The 17,608-nt window shown below is 39.5% G+C and overlaps 1 protein-coding gene across 1 annotated transcript in view; it reads right to left on the minus strand.

Annotated features, from left to right (window-relative positions):
* Positions 1-6,087: 6,087 nt before the first annotated feature.
* RAP2A (RAP2A, member of RAS oncogene family) overlaps positions 6,088-17,608 on the minus strand; it is a 32,102-nt gene continuing 20,581 nt past the window's right edge. The window contains exon 2 of the mRNA XM_049816074.1: positions 6,088-10,072. Within this exon, the coding sequence (XP_049672031.1) occupies positions 9,835-10,072 (238 nt within the window). The 3' untranslated portion in view covers positions 6,088-9,834. The remainder of the gene's footprint in view (positions 10,073-17,608) is intronic.

The raw sequence follows: 17,608 nt of genomic DNA on the forward strand, positions 1-17,608 counted from the left end.
GGGCAATGTGACAGAAGACAGCACCAGTTAAGACTTTCAATCCAGAAGAAATCCAGCAGCAGAGATATTTGGGACCATACGGACACACAGCTGGTCAGGAGGAAGCACAAGCCATACTCCTCTCACTGGGCAGCAGAGGGGCAACCTCTGAAATCACAGCGGCTCAATTAGCCCAGCTTATCTGGAAACATCCTCCGTGCTGGCTTCTCAAGGTAGAGCAAGTATTCAGCATACGCCAAAGAGAAGGATGGCATCCCACCCTTCCTCTGTTATGGACAGCCCCTGAAGGTTGTTATTTAAGGAAAACACAAATTTAGGAGCAATTACATGATCACTTAAAGTCGCTGGGTGTTTCTGAACATACTAAGTCCCAGCTGTGGTCTGCAGGGAAGCTTTGCTAAAGAAGGTGAATCTAGCAGCTGCTGCAATGCTAATCCAGCTTTCTCAGTGCTCACAGCACTACTGCTGGAGCGTGCTGCTCACCACCCAGCGCATGTACGATGTGGCAGACACTGTTCATTGGAGCACTTCCTTAGAGGGAGACTTGTATGGGTAGAGAACAGTGAACTTTCTTTTTTCTTGAATTTTTCTTAGCATTACTACCATTGAGCCCAGAGTCTGCACCTGCTTCCATCATCATCTTCTTATACTCGATCAGAGATCTTTACGGGTTATTTTGATATTGCCATCCAAACCTCAGCGAGCAGTCAGGACCCTTCCCTCCCCCAAGTCTTCCCTTTTCCCTCCTTTTTATTTACATTTATAAGTTTCTGGATGCATAAAGGTGACAAATAGTAGCTGAAACTTTTTTTTGTTGGAGTTACCAAGATGAGGAAACCTGAACTGGGCTTGTATTATTTTCTATCTTATCTTGTTTGCTTGGTTTTTGGTATTTTTTGTTAATTTGTTTTTGTTTTTTTTTTTTAAACTTTAGACAAACATGCCAAAATTTGGAACAAATGAAAATTTTTAATGAGGAAGCAGCATTACAAACTTTTAAAAAGTGTGGTCTTCATAATTTCTTGGAAAACTTTGCCACTTATAAACAAGCAAACTAGGTTTATAGTTTTAGTGACACATAGGCTCTGTACACTTCTGAGTCAGAACGTCTCCCGAGAGCAGGCGATAAGCAGCTTCTGCCACGAACTATTGATTCAAGAACACAGAGTAGCTGCTACGTGCAAAGCCAAGATTTAAAAAGAAAAAGGATAAAAAGGGGGAAGAATCTCTCTTGTCCTATGTTAAACAAGTTGTTTTCCATGTAGAAAAAAGCTGAACATGAGAAGAGGATGTTCACCCAACGGCAGAGGTGACTTGCCTAGGGTGAAGAGCCGTGTACCTTGATGAGCAGTAAATCTCCCTGTCACTACCCTTCCTCCGTACTGAACAAACATAAAGTTTTTACCAGTGTATGTCTCTGGACAAACCAAAGAGCTCTGAAACTGGGGCTGCCTTCTCCTGATGGGGAGAAGACAATGTTCATTACTCTTCAGATTTCTTGTAACCATGAAAAGTGACCCAGAAAATGAGCATTTTGCTTTAGATCTGAAGCAGAGACAAGACCCCCCTCCCCACTGTCATCTCATACAACTTGTCTCCAGGTGGATGTTATCTTCCTGGATTAAGGATGTCTGCCTGATAAATTAACTCTCACTTCAAATGCAGAGATTAGGGATTATCTGAGTAAATATCATGCATGTCACACAGAATTCCCCTGTTGAAAAGGGGAACCAGTAGATAACACACACAGTAAATGCACACCCACACTTCACGGTCTCTGACTGTTTGAACATGCACGTTCCCAGAAATAACCACAAATACCACCTTCATCAAGAAAGGGTGCTTGAGTTCATCTAATAAAGAGGTGCCTACTCTTGTGAAGACTTCTGGAAAGCCTTGAATCTTCACAGCCATATCTTTCCCTGAAATATTAGGCAGAGCTAGCAGAGTTTTTGGTTATCTCCCTCCATCTTAAAACACAAAGCAAAACATGAAATCAATACTGCATCTGACTCACTTTAAGGGTTGCCTTCCCCAAAACAAATTTACAATAGAGCCAGACAGGAAAAACGTAAACTTTAGCTAAAAAGCAGTTAAAGAAATACACAGGTCTGGAAGGAATCCTACCCTGTTACAGAAGGCTTCACAGAGAACTTGAGAAGTGCATTGAGAGTCCTCATCCCTTTACTTTCTATCAATAGGACACTTACATGTCGTCTGTTTTGCTTTCAGAATCCCATCTTCTTTGGATTAATCAATTACTCATGTTCCTGTAATTAAAATCTCACACAGCAAATACTGTAAAGGTTAACTTATTATCGCCTTACTTAAAGAGAGAAAGGCTTCGAAGTAAAATTACGTTAACACTTTTGGAAAGCTTTTCTTGTGTCACTGTGTCGGTCCTGAGCCATCAGGCAGGTTGTGATGTTCCTGTGTTCAGACCAGTCCTGTACCACTGGTGTTAATGAAGTCCGCCTCTGAATCTGCTCCCAGAGGACTTCACTGTCAGCAAAGCTGATTTCTATTTCTTGAACAACATACATAAAGATCTATAGTTGGAAACCCTCCCTGCTCAACAGCCTCGTCCTACTCTTTCCCACTCTGTTTCTCAGCTCCTACCCAGTGTGTACATATATATATATATGCACAAGGACTGTGCCTTGCACCCAGCAGTTGCTATATACGAACTACAAAGGGACAAAGGCATATCCAGTGGCAGCTGAAGAGTTTGGATGCAGGCTTCTGTCTCTTTTCATACTGGGCAAACCATTTTTTCAGAGGCTTATAACTTGGCCAAGTTTAGACCCATGTCCTGAGATAGTGGGTTTTTAGGGCAATTTTCCAGTGGTTCAAACCAGAAAGGTACCAGATCTTAACAGAATGTTTTCAAGAATTTAGCACACGCAGAATGATGCATCTTCCTTTGTTTTAACCTTAGAAACAGCTGAACCATTAAAGAAAAAAAAAAAAGACGGAGAGAGACAACAACCAACCACCCCCAAATCTGGACAGATAGATCACCCTGAGAAAACTGGAGCTCTACTAAATCGTTTTGAAAGCAAAAAAATGATCACCTTGCCTCATATTGGAAAGTGCCAGGCAACCTTTACTCAGTTCAATTACCTGTTCCGTCTGCAAGAACAGAGGGTGGATAGTAAAAATAAGCCTATGTAATAGCCAAAAGAGCTGTAATCAGAGTATATTGAGCTGTTGCATGAAAGCGTGTTTTGTTTTTCTACGCTGTGTTGTACAACTGGAAAGCTAAGGTGCCACATCTCAAGTATTTGGGGATGACGTCTTTTGGTTATTAAACTGTACAAGGATTCTAAAAGAAGAAAAAAATCCAAGTATTGAGAATCCTTCCCTTCAACATCTCAAGAAGTAGCTTTACACTTCTTTCAACTAAAAGAAGTGTCTTGCAGAAGGCTACTGTTAAAAGCCATTTCTCCAATCTACCTACTAACTTTAGCTAATAAGTGGTTTTGTGTAGGAATACTCTTAATCTTGGTCTGTGATAAACAATGTATTTCTCTCATTCAATGTAACACTCTCAGTCTACCCACATATTTTTCTTCAATGATCTTTCAGTTTTATATTTTCACCTCTTTACCTAGATCCATCCTCAATCCCCTCCACTCCTGCCAATGAACCACCTCACTTTCCCATTTTTCAGTGAAATTCCTATGTGGCTGTCTGACCTTGCAAACATTCTTAAGAAGAGCAGGCAGGCATGTTATTCAGTTGCCTATGTATGTGGTCACCGCACCGTGAAAAGTTCGAAATAAATTCTCAGTGCTCCCTAAACTATTTCATATTCCGCTCAAATCAAAATGAGTGTGCTTGAAAGTACACAGAAAAACAGTTCCAGCAGAGTGGGATGAAGATTTGCTGTTAGCAATTCCACTATCGCACGGTGTCCAGCTCACAGCAACGCGGCTTTTCTGTCCGCCCGCTTTGTAATCCAGCCTGTGAATGCAACCCACTGCCTGAACGTCGGTGTGGGCTCTGCCTGGTCTGCGCCTCAGAGACCGAGCGAGGGCAACACCAGTTCCTGCTTCCAAGCTGGACTGGTTTTGCTAAGCAAATAGGCACAAAATCCAGTAAAGCTTGCACAGATACAACTCAATACAGTTAGGTAGCCCAGCTATTGAGATAGTGCTTTTACGGTCACTTGTCAAGAAGTGCCATTTGAACATGTTAACAGACCACATGATGAGTGTAATTATAGGAGCTGAGGCAAAAAAATAAAGGAATTTTAAGTGTTACACTAACTCAACACTTTTTACCTCGAATGTGAGAAGGTAAGAAAAACATGTGTCAACTATCAGACAACCAAAGTCCAAATAAGTAACAGCTGGAGTCAAAATCCAAACGTATTCTAACAGGCATTAACTGACCTCCCTATGAAGAAAGATGGGAAACCTGCAGCTCAAAATATCTGCAAATTCCATGACTGCAATTAGCACAGGAAAACAGAAATGGTCTTTCTGCGGGTTTTGTGGCAGAACAGGAATTATGCATAAGACAACTGACTAGGGTGCTAGTGCATCCAGAGCCAGGAGAAGCTGGAAATTTATCTTTGTTAGAAAAGAATAATCAAATTGGTGCCTGCAAAAGGAAGACATGACTACATACCACATACATTTGTGTGAGCCAGACAGAGCAATAAAAAAAGTTGTCAGCAATTTCAGAATAATTCTTCTTGCTCTTAGAAAAAGTATGCCGTTTCGATGGAGAAGAAAGCACAAAGCAGCCGGTAAACAGCAAGGGAGAGAATACTACCGAGCGTAACTTGGCACAGAAGATGTAGTCCAGTGACTCCCCGGTCAAGCAACAGAAGTAGTGACCAAAGACTGGTGATTCAGTAAGACTGATACCCATGGAGGACTGATAAGAAGATATTTATTTCCAATCAAAATATTTTACAAAGCTTTCTCAGAGAGTTAATGAGTTTCCTGAAGTAGCTTAAAAAAAGCGGGGGGAGATGGTCCCAGAGAAAGCATTTGTTAAGAGTACAATATTCAAAGTTTTTCTAGTTGTTCTGTTATTTGGAAAGAGCATGTTGCACGTTGGTATTTTTTCGAACTGTTCAGAACAGCCCAATGAATTCCTGTTGTCCCTGTATAGGTATGTTCTCAGGCAAAACAGAAGGATATTACTAAATTAAAGGGACTGCAAGAGCCCATCAGCAAAAGTTCCCCTGGGACTGGTTTAAAGAATGAACGGCAAATCAAAAACATAAAATCAGTGGTATGTGTCAGCCTTCTATATTATCCATAGAACTAGGAGCTTTTAAGCTGTGCCAGCCTCGGGCTTCTTGTTCCTTATGGCATGCATGACATGAAAACAAGAGACTACCAAGCACCCATCATTACTGAAAACAGGGTATTTTAGTGATACTGGCATGACTAAAATGTAACTGCTGATCAGTGCCAATTAGCTAGAATAATCCTGTTAGCATTAGCTCAACTGTTCATTTATAAATCTCTGCAAGGCTAATTGTATTTGAAGTTCTTTCTAACACTAACTCCTTTTGTATGGTGCTGAAAGCCTGCAAAACACTCATCAATTGAACAGCTGATATAACAAACAACCCTTTTTTTAACCCTTTGCAACCTCAGTGTTATAAAACTAGTTCTGCGTATTAATTGTATCATATATTGCCCAAGTTCATACATCATTGTATTATAGTTTACAATAAGCACTATTCTCTTGCCATAGCAAGAACCATATCTTATCAAACACTGAGTCTTAGTGATTGTTGTTGACGTGTATCCCTCTAAGTAAACAACCTCCCCCCTTGCTATGATTCTTTATCAAGCTTATAACTCAAATCACAGCATGCATCCATCCATAAAAATTAAAGCATATTTGCTTTTTACTTATTGCTATTTAATTTGTACCAGAAGAGCATTTTGGCAAGAAATACTTAGCTGAACCGCAAATAGTTGACAGTGGTGTTTGAAATTACTGGGCAGCCCTTGTCAGCTTTGGATGAACTTTCTGATCAAATCAAAATGGACAATACAGGAAATGCAAGGGAGATTTCATTAAATAAATTTATTTGTTAAAATAATTTAACTCCAAATACAACTGCTGAGTTTGCATTGAGTTCTATGTACAATTCTTGTTTTATTTGAAACATCAAGGTTTAAACAACTGACATTGTTACAAAACAAACTGTTGCCCCATTTTAAGTTGCCAGTTGTATTAGAGCTCAACAATTAACTGTGAAATACATTAATTCACCCCTAGGAAACTCCAAATCAACAGCGTTAAGCCTGATTCCAGAACCCACTTCAGTCTTTCTTCAAACCCTGATCAAGAATTAACAGATGCACAACAATGCAGATAAAAGCCTCCTGCAGTTGTCAAACATTTGCTTTTGTTGCGGAGTTTCACAATTAAAGCCTAACCAGTGCTTTGACGGCACACTGGTAAAAAAAAATAAAAAAATAAAAAACAAACATGCACAAAACCCCCCAACCAAATGGCTGACATCTTTAGGCAACATTCTATACAGGAAAGCAAATACCAGTAGTTTTCCCACAGAAAAGTAATGGCAACTGTAGCACTGGGGTTAGGGAGAGGCTAGAACCAGAACAGAAAGTGTCACCAAAATTTTTTTGATGCTCTGAAGGGGCAGGCGGGGGGACAGACATGACAGAAAAAAACCAAACCAAACCAAAACCCAATGCAATTATGTTTAATACTCTTGATCTGATTTCGGTTTGTTTGCTGTGACTGGTTTTTTTGTATGCATTTTTAAGGGAAAGAGGAAACAGTTGCTCTCACTATCATAGCTTAAAAGAATAAAAGTTGCAACGTTTCAAAACAAAACAAAACTGGAGAAATGCTGTCTTTGTAGAAAAATACAAAGCTCTACAAAAACAGCCAAAGGAAAAGTGGGTCTTTGGAACAAATCATAATATTTTAAGGCATGTTATAAGAAACTTTCAAATACTATAACTGGTAATCCTGTCAGGGTACAAATGAAACAGTGACCCAAGACCAATGACTCCCGCAGGGCAGCCACGCACCTGCCGTGTGGCTCACCAACCTCCCTTTCTGCTACCCCTATAATTTGAAAAATCTGTCGAGTGCAACTGTCATTGATTCAAGCTCCACTATCTTCACATTAGTGGAAATACAAATAGTGCATAACTACTTCCTCAGAACTATACAATGAAAAACAACACTTACGCTTTCCCCCCCCGCCACATTGTGTGGTAGCTTACATACAGCCTATTATTTTGAAAATATAAGAGTGTAATGAAGAAACAAGACCGGGAGATATTTTCATTAATATTTTCTGTTAAAGATTTACTGTGCAATTTTTCCTATATTAAAAGCCCATCTGTTTTATATTATGAACTTCTTGTTAGGCTGTTCATGTTGTACTTCATGCCATTTTCTTGGTTGATGAACAATCTGTGAGGTAAGATTTTAACATCTCTGCGAATAACATTGCATAACATGCACTTCCAACTCGGTTTCAAATTGGGGTTTTTTGGGGAGTTCTGGGTTTTTTTAGCGCTTTGCAGCGGACCTCGCACTGACAAGCTGTTTTACCGATAGGTTGTACTGCTCAATAAACCCTTCCCCAATCTAGATATTTTAAACATTGAAATATCATTAATCCAACATCTCACATCTTGCTTAAGCATGGCGGCTGACCCGTTGGGCGGGCGGGGGGTAAGAGAACATTCATACCATCTAGTTTAGGCATGTAAATTGCGTGACTCGGAGGACCAAAGTTAAAAGCCTAAGTTTGCTATATAGTCAATGGAAAGAGGTAGGTGCCTCTAGGAGGGCAATTCAGAGCACCCAGAATGGGCATTCAGATGCCAGACATAAACGGTGTGCCTATCTCCCTAAGAGAACAAAGTACAGTAACGAAAGCTCTGCAAGGTAGGTGGGAAACGGGCTACATTGACGTTCTAGTAAGGCTTAATGTTTTGTGACATCTAATGCCCTGTGATACATTGGTTGTGGAAAGGTCTTGAAAGATTAAGGGCAGAGATGGCCAGTTCTCTTCCATTAATATGGTTTCCTTTAGTTATCATCCACTGAACTATAATTCAAAATGTTAAGGATATTTATGTATGAAAATCTGCAAAGCGTTTTGTACTCAAGTTTCCTTTGTAGCAGATGAGAGCGTTTTTAGGAAGTTCTGCAGATGGAGGCAAAACTCTCGAACCTAACTCCAATTACAGCATTTCTAAGGGCCATATACACACACACATACACGCTCAACACACACACGCACACACCCCAGCACCCCTGTTTTCACTCATTTAAACACAAGGAACTACACTGTTACTGCACAAGATTGAAAAACTAATAAACGCATGGTGTTATTTAGACCACAGGCTCAGTGACTCTGTATTTTTATGGCCAATTTTACCTATAAAAATCCAGCTCAAGACAATCTCTCCAGCATTTAAAATCTAAACATTGTGATTGAAATCTTTTCTATACTTTGATTGTAAGACTTCGGAATAGGTATTTCTGTGCCATTAGTCATGCAAATGATAAATACTTCACTGCTATGAAACTAGCAAGTCAGAGCTCGAGCATCCTTTCAAAATAAAATATTTGCTCCCACCATTTAACACTCCAATAATTGGGGCAACCTTTGAATAGTGTGTCAGGCAATTAAAGAGCCATTTCCACACTCACCTAAGGAATTACAACCGTAACTATTTCACCTCTGAACCAAATGATTTCACATGGTTATTCAATTTAACTTTTCAACATTAAAGCTATCAAATAGCAAACTTGATTTTCAAAGGTTAGTTAGGGATCACACCAGAGAACGTAGCCCTTAAAGGCAAGAAAAACTGTTGTCTTTAACAAACTTAAAAATGCAGGATGTTCATACTGTCCCACGAGGTTTCTGCAGAAGGGAACATATGGATGCAACATGGCTTAATTTTCCTTACAAGATGGTACTAGTTAATCTATTAAAGTGTTCCTTGTTAGTAAGGCTCAGCAATTTTTTTTCATCACAGTTGCTTCCTCCTGGTTCAGTAAAGTGATAAATAAAGATGCTTCCTGCTTTGTAAACAGAGGGTTTGTTTGGCTTTTTGCAGACCAAAACCTGAAGCGATCCTCCATTTTTGAGCAGCAAAATGAAAGATTTAAAACATTCCAATGCCAGACTGTTTCTTCACCCGTCATTTGTTTTCAGATCTTGCCTCTCATTTCACACACTGATTCAATGTTTTCTATTTCAAGATGTGGGATAAAGTGTAGAAATAATAGCATCAATTTTGAAAAAAATCCAAACTATATATATAGGTCTCTGGTAGCCTCTTCTTCTAACACTGTCAGAAGTTCTGGTGAAATCAACATATTTGACTGAACAAACTTGGCCACAAGTGATAGCGCACGTCCTGAAGCACGGTAATTAGACACTGAAAGACTTGGCTCTCCTTTCGCGCTTATGCTAGTTGTGAATGGTCTTCAGACGTATTCTCTCCGCTGCTTTTGTTTCCCATTTCCAAAAGTTTTCCAGCTTCTCCGGAAATAGTTGCTGTTGTTGCTGTCTGAGATGACAACACACGCATGCTCAACTGGAACAACCCTGTAGATCAACTGGCTATGCCATAAAATTGCAGGTGCTCAAAGGGAAAAACCGGGTGAGATGTGGTCATTTAACCCAATTATATTCAGAGTCAGTGATTGACTTTCAATGCTCAGCTCTGAGTTAATGTTGCTACTTCACTACAGATGTATTTCAAGTGACCCACAAACCAGGAAGTGAAGTAGACAGTTTTACCACCTTACAAAATTTCTGCAAATTAAGTCCAGGTTAGGTCATTTTTAATGCTATTGTATATTACATGCAGAACAGCATGGATCATCTTTGTCTGGCTGTGCTGCATAGTTCATTTGTCTAACAATTTCCGCAAAGAGCTCATCCACCATTGTTTTACTTTTAGCAGAGGTCTCCATAAAGGGGCAGCCCCATTCTTCAGCTAAGGCTCTGCCTTCACTTGATGATACTTCTCTCTCACTTTCCAGGTCCACCTTATTACCAACCAGAATTACTGGCACCTTCTCATACCTACAGTTTAAAACAAAACAAAACAAAAACAACAGCAATAATTATATTTCAAAACCGGCAAAATTCTAACTGTAAACATCTATTTGCAAACAGTACAGACCCAACAGGAAAGAGACATTTGGATGATCTTAAAATTTTACATTGAAAAAAAATGCTTTGCATATTTCACATTCTAGCCATTTGTTGCTCATCTCTTTCCCCCCCGAGCTTTCTTGGAGTTTTAAGGAATGCTTCTTCCTCTGAATTTTCTTTCCCACCAGGAAATCTGTCAGGAACACTTCCACACTACAAAAACTAGTAATATAATAATATTTTCTGTGCTGGCAATCTCAGTTAGAGTGCAAGAACAGGATGGATGTCCAACTCTTCCTTCAACATTATGTCCTCCTTCTCCCTGAACAGGTATCATGTTGTATTTCCTACTTGCGATAAGGATGCAGCACTCTCCCTTTCAAGGGTACATTTATCTTTGGTTAATATATACGGAACTCTCAGATTAGCAATAAAAGGGAGAAAACCAAAGGGCCAGTAAATTCGTTTGAAATTTCAGGAAATGTAGCCCATTTCAAGTACTGTATACACACGAAAGTACTGCTATATAAAAACATGTATTAGCTAATACTGAATATATAACTCTGCCTCGCAGCATTCACATCATTACGGCAGTTAAACAAGCTGAAAAGAAAGAAAAAAAAAAATAACTTCCAGGTAATACTATCACAGTTCTGCTTCAACACCAACTTGCACAGCACAATAGATCATATAAGCTATGAAAAATTTATTACTTTGTACCTCCTTGTGAAGAGGGATTCGTGCCTTTTTTTTTTTAAATTAAAATGCCTTACTTTTTTGGTTTCCATCCTTACATGCATAAACCCTCTTCAGACATGGAACTAAAGTGTTCAGTCAGGTTTTAAATTTACATATTTGCCATAGCAGAGAAAAAAACACCACTGGGCCCACTTCCAAAATAGTCTTACACAGGTTTTCTCATGAAAGCAACAAGGACTGAGAGAAAATCTGATTATAGCTTTTAGCACTTAAACTAAACGAAGATCTGAGAGAAACAAGATGGTTCCCTCCTAATTTAAACCTGATTTTCTACTTCATATTAGCTTAGTAGAACTGCTTTGAGGCAAATCACTTGACCAAGTCTGAGCTGTGGACAGACGACGGTCGTGGCTGACGCCTGCAGCAGTTGACGATGTCACTGTCCTTAAGCCACCTATTATTACTCCCCCTTCATTCCTCCCTGGCAGGGCAGCAGAGCAGAGCTGGGAACACCCAGCAGCTTGCTCTACTGCAGGGATGGTGGGCTCCCACAGAGGCAGAGACGATAAAAAGGCAGTAACTTCTCCAACCACGTCAGCAACTCTTACACCACCACGGCGGTATCAAAAATTGGTCCCGCTACACCGTAAGATGCAGCTGAAATTCTAAACTTTGTTATGTCTCTTGGCTAACTATGGAGATGTCATTTAATCCACAGTCTGGGGCTGTGGTCAATAATTGTAGAGAATTCCTCCCACTTTCACCATTTATCCTATCCTCATTTACCATCTGAAGATACACAATCCGTTTCTTACTCTGTGGATATACAGTATTTAGCACAATGATACCTTTGGAACTCTTGCAAGAGCTAAGCTGCCATTAATTAAGTACCAAAATACACACAAGCATCTTGAAATCTGTCCTCCTGCGTTTAAACACATGATAGCATAGTCTTTAATTACATAAGATGGATGGCATTCAACAGATAAGACAGCAATTCAATATTTCTCTTTATCTTTATTGTTCAGATGCATGTGTCCTATTGTATTTGCTGTACAGCATTAAAAACCCGCCAATGAAAGTGGAATCAGGTACACCTTCACTGCACTTCTTGATATCTGAAGGCCCCAAACTTCCTCCGACCCGCCGCCAGCTCCTCCAGGTATTCTGTATCTTCTCAATTTTACCAGTGGGAAAAATTGAGAAATTCAAATCAGCCACTTGAGAAGCATTCAGTGAAGTAGTAGACGAGCCAGAATTAAAACACAAGATCACCTCTCTTCTCATTCTGCAAGATCACTCCAATTTGTTGAGAAACATACAAGATAAAAAAACCCCCACACTTGTTGCAGATTTATAGCCAGTTCCACTGAAGTATTCAAGTGCTTAAAAAGGTTTAGGAACCCCAGAAAAGCTGGGCAATTAAATTTCTAAGGATCTGTTTACTATGAGTACTCAGCACCTGGGAAATGGAGCGGTGGAAATAGCGAAGCTTCATACTGCAGTACAAAAAGAAGAACTGATGAGCTGACAGGATAGATGTGAAAAGTCTAATTTAATTTATTTGCACAGAACCATCTAGGAACTATTAGGTGGAACAGATAGAAGCACTTTTCTGTATTGCTTTGTCCTGCTTTTGCCTCTTGCATTTATCCTATTCACTACCTACCTTCACAGCCTAAAATGAGCCGGGAATCCTACAGTCAATAGCCTTATTCATCTTATAATCCAGAGTCATCCAGTAATCACTTTACAACATTAAATTGTGTAAGAAAATACTTCTGCAAAACTCCCATTATGTCATCTTATCAAATACCTCCTCAGAGGGCAAAAATAAAGTTGCTCTTGCAAAATACATCCTTGTATTACCTAAATTTTGAGTAGTCAACTTTACAGAGAAAATATTTTTTATATATGTATATTCTGTGTGACATATTTTATATTTATATATATTAAAAAATATATACACTTATGCCTGCCTGTAATATACACACACACATATAGAATCACGCAATTTGTCTTTCTACATAGAAAAGTCAGTATCCATTATCTAGAATAATGGAGGTTGGAACATGGCAAATAATGGGAAAACAGTCCATGGGTACTGAGCAGTAGACTGGCTCCAGTATAGGCTTATGAGATCCAGTTCAGTATCAGTCCTGCCAGACCCTCAGCAGTATGGGAGAGCCACACCAGACATCTGTGTATCGTACTCCCCAAATACCGAGACGATGATGGATTGACTGTGCATTGGACAGTGCCATATGTGAACTAAAAGGTCTTTATGGAAATTATGTGGTTCTACACAGTGGTTCCAGCCCCTGCTTATCTTCATTCAGAGTCCCCGAGGGTCTCCATGCTGTACTTCCCAGCTTTTGGAGTTCTGGGAACACACTGTGGAAACCCTAGCCCTCAACTAAATCAAGCTCTACAAGCTCTGAAGCTCAAGCTTCCTGCCCCACTTGGCATATCCTGGGAAAATTTATTTCTGATGAGTACGGAGGAGATCCCTGGCTCAACGCTCTTCTTACCACGGCTGCTGATCTTGCCGGAGGCGACTTCAGCCTGCTCCTGGAGGCAATACTTGCTATTCGCAGAGTTTCGCTTCGGACTGGCCAGATGTTGGCTCACCCACCGCTGAGGGGGTGTGTGGCAGCACAGGCCCACAGTGGGAAAGGGTGATTGCTTGGATGTGGTGGAACTACACCATTCTAATGAAATTTGAAGGGAAGGAGAACATCTCTTCTTCACAGGCTTTTCACCCTGTTGAATTTCAGTGACCCAAGAGGAAAACAGCTTTTTTACAAAGGAAAAAAAGAGCCACCTTGCAACGCCAAAGCAGTAATGCAGAACACTTCCATACAACCACAAAAAAAAAAAAAAAAAAATCAAACCCAGGAATTCACGAATCCTTCCAAAAGCTTCAAGTAGGATCTAACCTACTCGCAAATACTTTTAGCGGAGCAAAAGAGGCTAAAAACCCCACCACCTATACTAGAGACCTGAAAAGCCAGGCTGCTGCCGCTGCCGTTGCGGGATGCGTGCAAGGACAGCTCAGCCCACCCCGGGAGCTGGGCAGAGGTCTTGCCTTTCAGGGCAGCCCATCTCCCCCTGCCTGTCCCCTTAGTGCCGGAGAAGTGGCACAGTTCTTCTGCTCCTTGCTCCTGGAGCAGGAAAATCCAATTTTCTCAGCACTGATCATTTCTAATGAAAAGCAGGAGGGCTGCCTGAAAGTGAGAACTGCTGCCAGTTTCATCTGTATCAGCGCAGGGCAGTATGTATTTTAGGGCAAACATCATAGCAGAGCTTGTAAGAAATATACTCAAATGCAGCACGGGAAGGCTTGACTTTTCAAGACCTCTTCAGGAACAAATTTTTGCAAGACCAATTACACGTGTTTGCAGAACACGTTTAAAGAACATGGTACTTCACCCTGTTTAAATGATCTCACTGTCTTAAGCTCCAATATGACAGATACCGAGCAGTGGCAACTCCTGAAGAGATAACACGAATGCAGTCATTTATAGCCCCATAAAAGACACTGGTGCAGAGTCAAATACCATCATATCTAGGATATCACTATTGCAAGATACATAAAAGACAACCAGCATGAATTTTCCAGTCCCAGATAACTATTCAATGCTAAAACTCACCCTGTTATCCATCTTTAACGAGCTGCTGGGACCAACAGGCCAGAGTAAACCCTTCAGTTTTCCTGAGGATGGACACCATAGCCATGTGGAATCAATAAATATACAGACTTTGAAATGTTTTATGTGGCCTAGCTATGGACCACTGACTACACAGCCTTACATACCACACAGCGATAAACAGCTTCTATATTTTATCTTACCTCACATGGCACATACATCATCCGCATTTCTGTTTAGGTAAATATGTATACTTTGAATAACAGCTTAAAACATTTAGAAAGCCTCAAGATGAATGGTATGTAAATGATCTTCAGAGATTTTTACCTCCCATTTTTAATACCTCCACTCTCATTCAGAGAGAAAAAACATGGCCAGTACCTGGCGTTGTGTCTGAATCTCTTTTACAAGGTACTTTTCAGATTTCTGGTTAGAGGTGTCATTGGATAGAGATAAAAACAAGGATGACATGCAGTGAAAATATAATAAAAATGAAGAATAAAAGAGTAAGAATTAAAAAAATTATGTACACCAAGGCTAATAAACTGATCTGATTGCATTCAATCGTGCTAGAGATTGCCCAGTACCCCTAAAGTGCGGGTGGGGGCAGAAGCAAGATGGACCAGTACAGGAGAAGACATTAAAAAGTTCAAATGGATTCCTGCCTTCTAACTTCACATTCTGGAAGTTTTGCATATTTTCTAGGATTTTTGCCTGAACTTCATATCAGAGCCAAATATCTTCAACCAATTCTGTATAATAAAAACAAATTAAGAGAAAAAAAAACATGTATTCTTAAAGACTATTTCTCATAACTAGCTTAAGTCCTGTTGAAGTTTATGGAAAGATGTATGATTTCTGGCTTTACCTGTTAAATACTGGGACCACTGAAATGTAAAGGTATCTATCCATGATAACTATTCCTAATCAAAAGGAGCCTCCAGTACTAAACCACCTTTATCATCTTCTTCTACATGCAGGGTGTCTTCCCCCTCCCCCCCCTCTTTTTTTTTAAAGAATGTCTTTCTGGCAGTTTTGATCATATTTCAAAAAGGAATGTAATTTAAGGGCTAAAGATATTAGGGACAACAATGATGCAAATAATATCAGAAAATCAGTAAAAATAATTATTCTTCATTTTAGACTTACAAAAAATTTGTAGTCAGAATCCTGCCAAAATACACAGTAAAAGAATTCTGGGCAATATGAAATAAAGTATCAGAAATTACAGTTAAATCTATTAGATTGTCTGCAAATTCATACTTAAATATTACTAAACATTATTTTGTTATGTAACTTGCAAACTTAGATTGCCTGCAGTAAAATCTGTCATAACTTGAATTAGAAGTTTCCTCATCGAGAAAGAACATACTCCAAGCGTAACTATCAAGACTTTTTCTTATCCCTTTAACACAATTCCTTGGACATTTAATGCAGAATCCTCAATAGCTAAAACTCGCATCAGCTTCAGAGGGTAAGAGAAGACACACAGTGTTCCCTAGTCTGATTCTGAGCCTCTCTAACACCAGGATGAGAGGAAGCAAGACCACAGAATTGTCACGGGGAAAACAAACTATCTTAACACTTTATTGAAAGCTTCCAATTCTTGAACCAAAGCAGCAAGAAAAATATATACATACTTCTAAAGCAATTATTACCCTGTCTTAAGAAATTCAGCCAGAGAAGACATTGCACTTTTTCGAAACCCTGATTCTTTGTATTTTGATAGCTTTAAAAATTTTAACATTATGAATTAAATCAACAGCAGGGGCTCAGTCTGCAGAGCTGTATCTTTTTCCATGGAGTCCTGCAAACCAAAACACCAATGAAGATGTGCCTATACCTGTATACATGTATAGAATGTGTCAGGAGATAGATATACAAATCTAAAAATAAGTAGGTTTCTGCAAAGTTTGAGCACTTCGCTCTCTAATGGAAATTATTACAGCTTCTCAGGTAAATCTATACAGAACAGCTGTAAAACCCCCACCATTCTGATGCAAACAAGTCATTCCAGTTTACCAATTAATTGCATTCAATATTCAGTTTTGTAAGCTATATTGTGTAAGGATTTAATTACTTAAGCAACAACTCCCAACTAAAAAAAGAGCCTTAAAATCATTTTTAGAATAGATGTTAAAGAGCTTATTGGAAGTCCCACTGCAATTAGGTGGCTGAGTCATGAATTAGTCTGCTATAAAGAACAGTGTATGGCCTAATTGCAGGACTAGGGATCTTAACATTTTGTTCTAAGCTTTGACATGAACTCGTTATATAGCCTTTGGGAAACAAACTCTTCAGATGGATAGACTGAGGTATATAAATAAAGTCAGGATAATTGTACTTACTCATAGGACAGCAAATTAAATAATAACTATAAAACAACTTGAAGAATAATATTAGAATAATAAATAACCAGTACACCATATCGCTTCTGAGGAGGCTTCAGAAACTATCTTTGTTCTTGTACATGAAACTTTCTGGAAATAATCACCTCAACTTAAATAAAATACTTTAAAGACAATTCAATTCTGTGGTTATTACAGTCAGCTTACACATTCCAGTTTGGTTTCAAGGTCTAGAAAAAGTCTCAACCAATGCCAGTGTTGCTGAAGTTGTTTGGCAGGCTCACCCTTGGTACTGTGCGTGTACGTAATTAGAGGAAATGGTTCTCTTCCAAGCAAAAGCCCAAGAAACAACAACAACAAAACCCAATGTAACAAAGCACTACATATATTTGCTTCCCAACTGTTACTATAAGCACTTTTCAACCAAAGAACTTGAACACATTATTTCTAGGCAGCTTACAGCTGAGACCTTACAAGGGACAAGAACAGCGCATGGTACTATCCAATACACATACTCAAAGGCCTCCCTGTAAACCTACATTCCTTTGCTGCAACAGAGGCAACAGGATGATGCATATCGTTTCTGTACGAAGGACACTACACAACTTTCCAGGTCGTTTCCAATCACTTCAGAGAGAAATTTTTATCTATAGAGGATTTTCTGCATCGAAGATCTCATGGGAGAACTAGAGTAACGATAAACTCCTTCCATGTGTTCAGCCTGCTTCTGCAAGTCACTGCAGATATAGCCTACCTTCAGCTCTGTC

Source organism: Accipiter gentilis, chromosome 13 (assembly GCF_929443795.1).
Source record: "Accipiter gentilis chromosome 13, bAccGen1.1, whole genome shotgun sequence".
Lineage (NCBI taxonomy): Eukaryota > Metazoa > Chordata > Aves > Accipitriformes > Accipitridae > Astur > Astur gentilis.